Source organism: Austrofundulus limnaeus, unplaced genomic scaffold (assembly GCF_001266775.1).
Source record: "Austrofundulus limnaeus strain Quisiro unplaced genomic scaffold, Austrofundulus_limnaeus-1.0 Scaffold109, whole genome shotgun sequence".
NCBI lineage: Eukaryota > Metazoa > Chordata > Actinopteri > Cyprinodontiformes > Rivulidae > Austrofundulus > Austrofundulus limnaeus.
The window spans coordinates 919,702-921,502 of NW_013952511.1; the positions used below are offsets into that span (position 1 = coordinate 919,702).

Here is a 1,801-nt window from a genome sequence, read left to right on the forward strand (position 1 = left end):
TCCATCCATCCATCCATCCATCCATCCATCCATCCATCCATCCATCCATCCATCCATCCATCCATCCATCCATCATGTTTAACTTCTCTGTTCAGGGCAATGTTCGAGGTGGATATGCGAGAACGTGATGATGGTTCAGTAACTCTGGGTAATCAGAGTCCAGTGGCTGTCAGTTCTTTCCTGGACTTTGCCTATTCTGGAGAGGCTCTCATCACTGATGGGAATGTGGACATGTTGTTCCAGATTTCTTCTTTTCTGCAGGTAGAGTTAAAGCCACCGCATGGCCTTTGTTCTTCTTGAACACATCAAATTTATTTTGCCAAGTTAATGACAAATGTGCAATACATACAGGATTCTTATTTGCATTAGATGWTAACACAGCATTTTCATCTTGCCACCATTTTAAAACGCGCAGACTAACAAAGTTCGCAATAACACATTTTCTGTCTCACACAGGTTCCGGTCCTGTCCAGAGCATGCAGTGACTTCTTGGTAGGAAGCATGCGTCTCTCGAACTGTCTTTCCTTGCTGTCGCTGGGAGAGGCGTATGGCTCAGCTTCCCTCCTTCATAGTGCCAACGAGTTTGTGGTTCAAAACTTCTATGACCTTTCCAGCACTCAGGAGTTCTTGGATATGCAGGTGATCAGGTGGCTTTTTACTTCCTTTAGTCGCCTCTCTCATCCTGACTGCATGTTGCATCAGTAGACTTTTTGCAGTCTACAAACATTTGGTTTATTTTTATATGACAGCCATTCAAAATGGTTGATTATAATGCTTAACTATTGTATAAACACATACTGTAAATCATTTCAGCATACATGCTGCCTTCTTCATAAATTGCCTCTGGAGCTCTAAAAAAAGATCTCTTTCATTTGGAATTACCCAGTCTCACTAACTCAAACTTTCCATTTCCCTGTGCTCCTATCAGGTAAATGTTTTAGAGGCCTGCCTAAAGTCAGATGTTCTGAATGTGCCCAGTGAGGAGGCAGTTTTATGGTCACTTCTTAGATGGATTCGCCACGATCTGCCTGGAAGACAGAAGCTGCTACCGGGACTGATGTCTCTGACCCGGCTGCACCACCTGCCTGCAGCTGCATTGAAGGTAGAAACCAACTCCAAGATGCTGGCTGAAAAATGGGAAAACAATACAAACAGTAATGTGGGTCTGGAGTGGTAAAACAACCCATTTTCTCCTCCAAAATACTGAAAAAGTGACGTACCTGTAAGTTCTCACCACATTATATTTAATGTACTATAAACATTTTTATTTACCATTATTTAACCAGGCAAGGCCCATTGAGATGTCTTTTTCAAGGGCAGCCTGGGCCTGAAGGCAACCTATTGTACATGTTTTTGGGGGTGGGGGAAACCGGAGTACCCGAAAACCCATGCAAGCACGAGGAGAACATGCAAACTCCACACAGAAATACCCCAGGTCCAAACCAGGGATCGAACCCAGGACCTTCTTGCTGTGAGGCATCAGTGCTAACCACTGAGCCATCGTGCCACCAATAAGATGTGTTGTGAATTTTTTTATTAACTATATTCATTTCTTTAAAAATAATATCAATTTATATACAATAAAAATACAAATCACAAATAAAAAGAAAAGCGGCAGAAAGAAGAAAAAAAATATTATAGTATCTGTGCCTTTTTCCTCCCAAAATTAATATTTTTAAACAATAATAATCTTTACATGTTTAGACAATTTATATACAATAAAAATACAAATCACAAATAAAATGAACGCCGGCAGAAAGAAGAAAAAAAATCTTATAGTATCTGCGCCTTTTTCTTCCCA

General features: G+C 40.7%; 1 protein-coding gene across 1 annotated transcript in view; it reads left to right on the forward strand.

Moving 5' to 3' along the window:
- kbtbd3 (kelch repeat and BTB (POZ) domain containing 3) overlaps positions 1 to 1,801 on the forward strand; it is an 8,627-nt gene that overhangs the window by 1,368 nt on the left and 5,458 nt on the right. Inside the window, exons 3-5 of the mRNA XM_014014050.1 lie at positions 96 to 261; positions 457 to 639; positions 929 to 1,102. Of these exons, the coding sequence (XP_013869504.1) occupies positions 96 to 261; positions 457 to 639; positions 929 to 1,102 (523 nt within the window). The remainder of the gene's footprint in view (positions 1 to 95; positions 262 to 456; positions 640 to 928; positions 1,103 to 1,801) is intronic.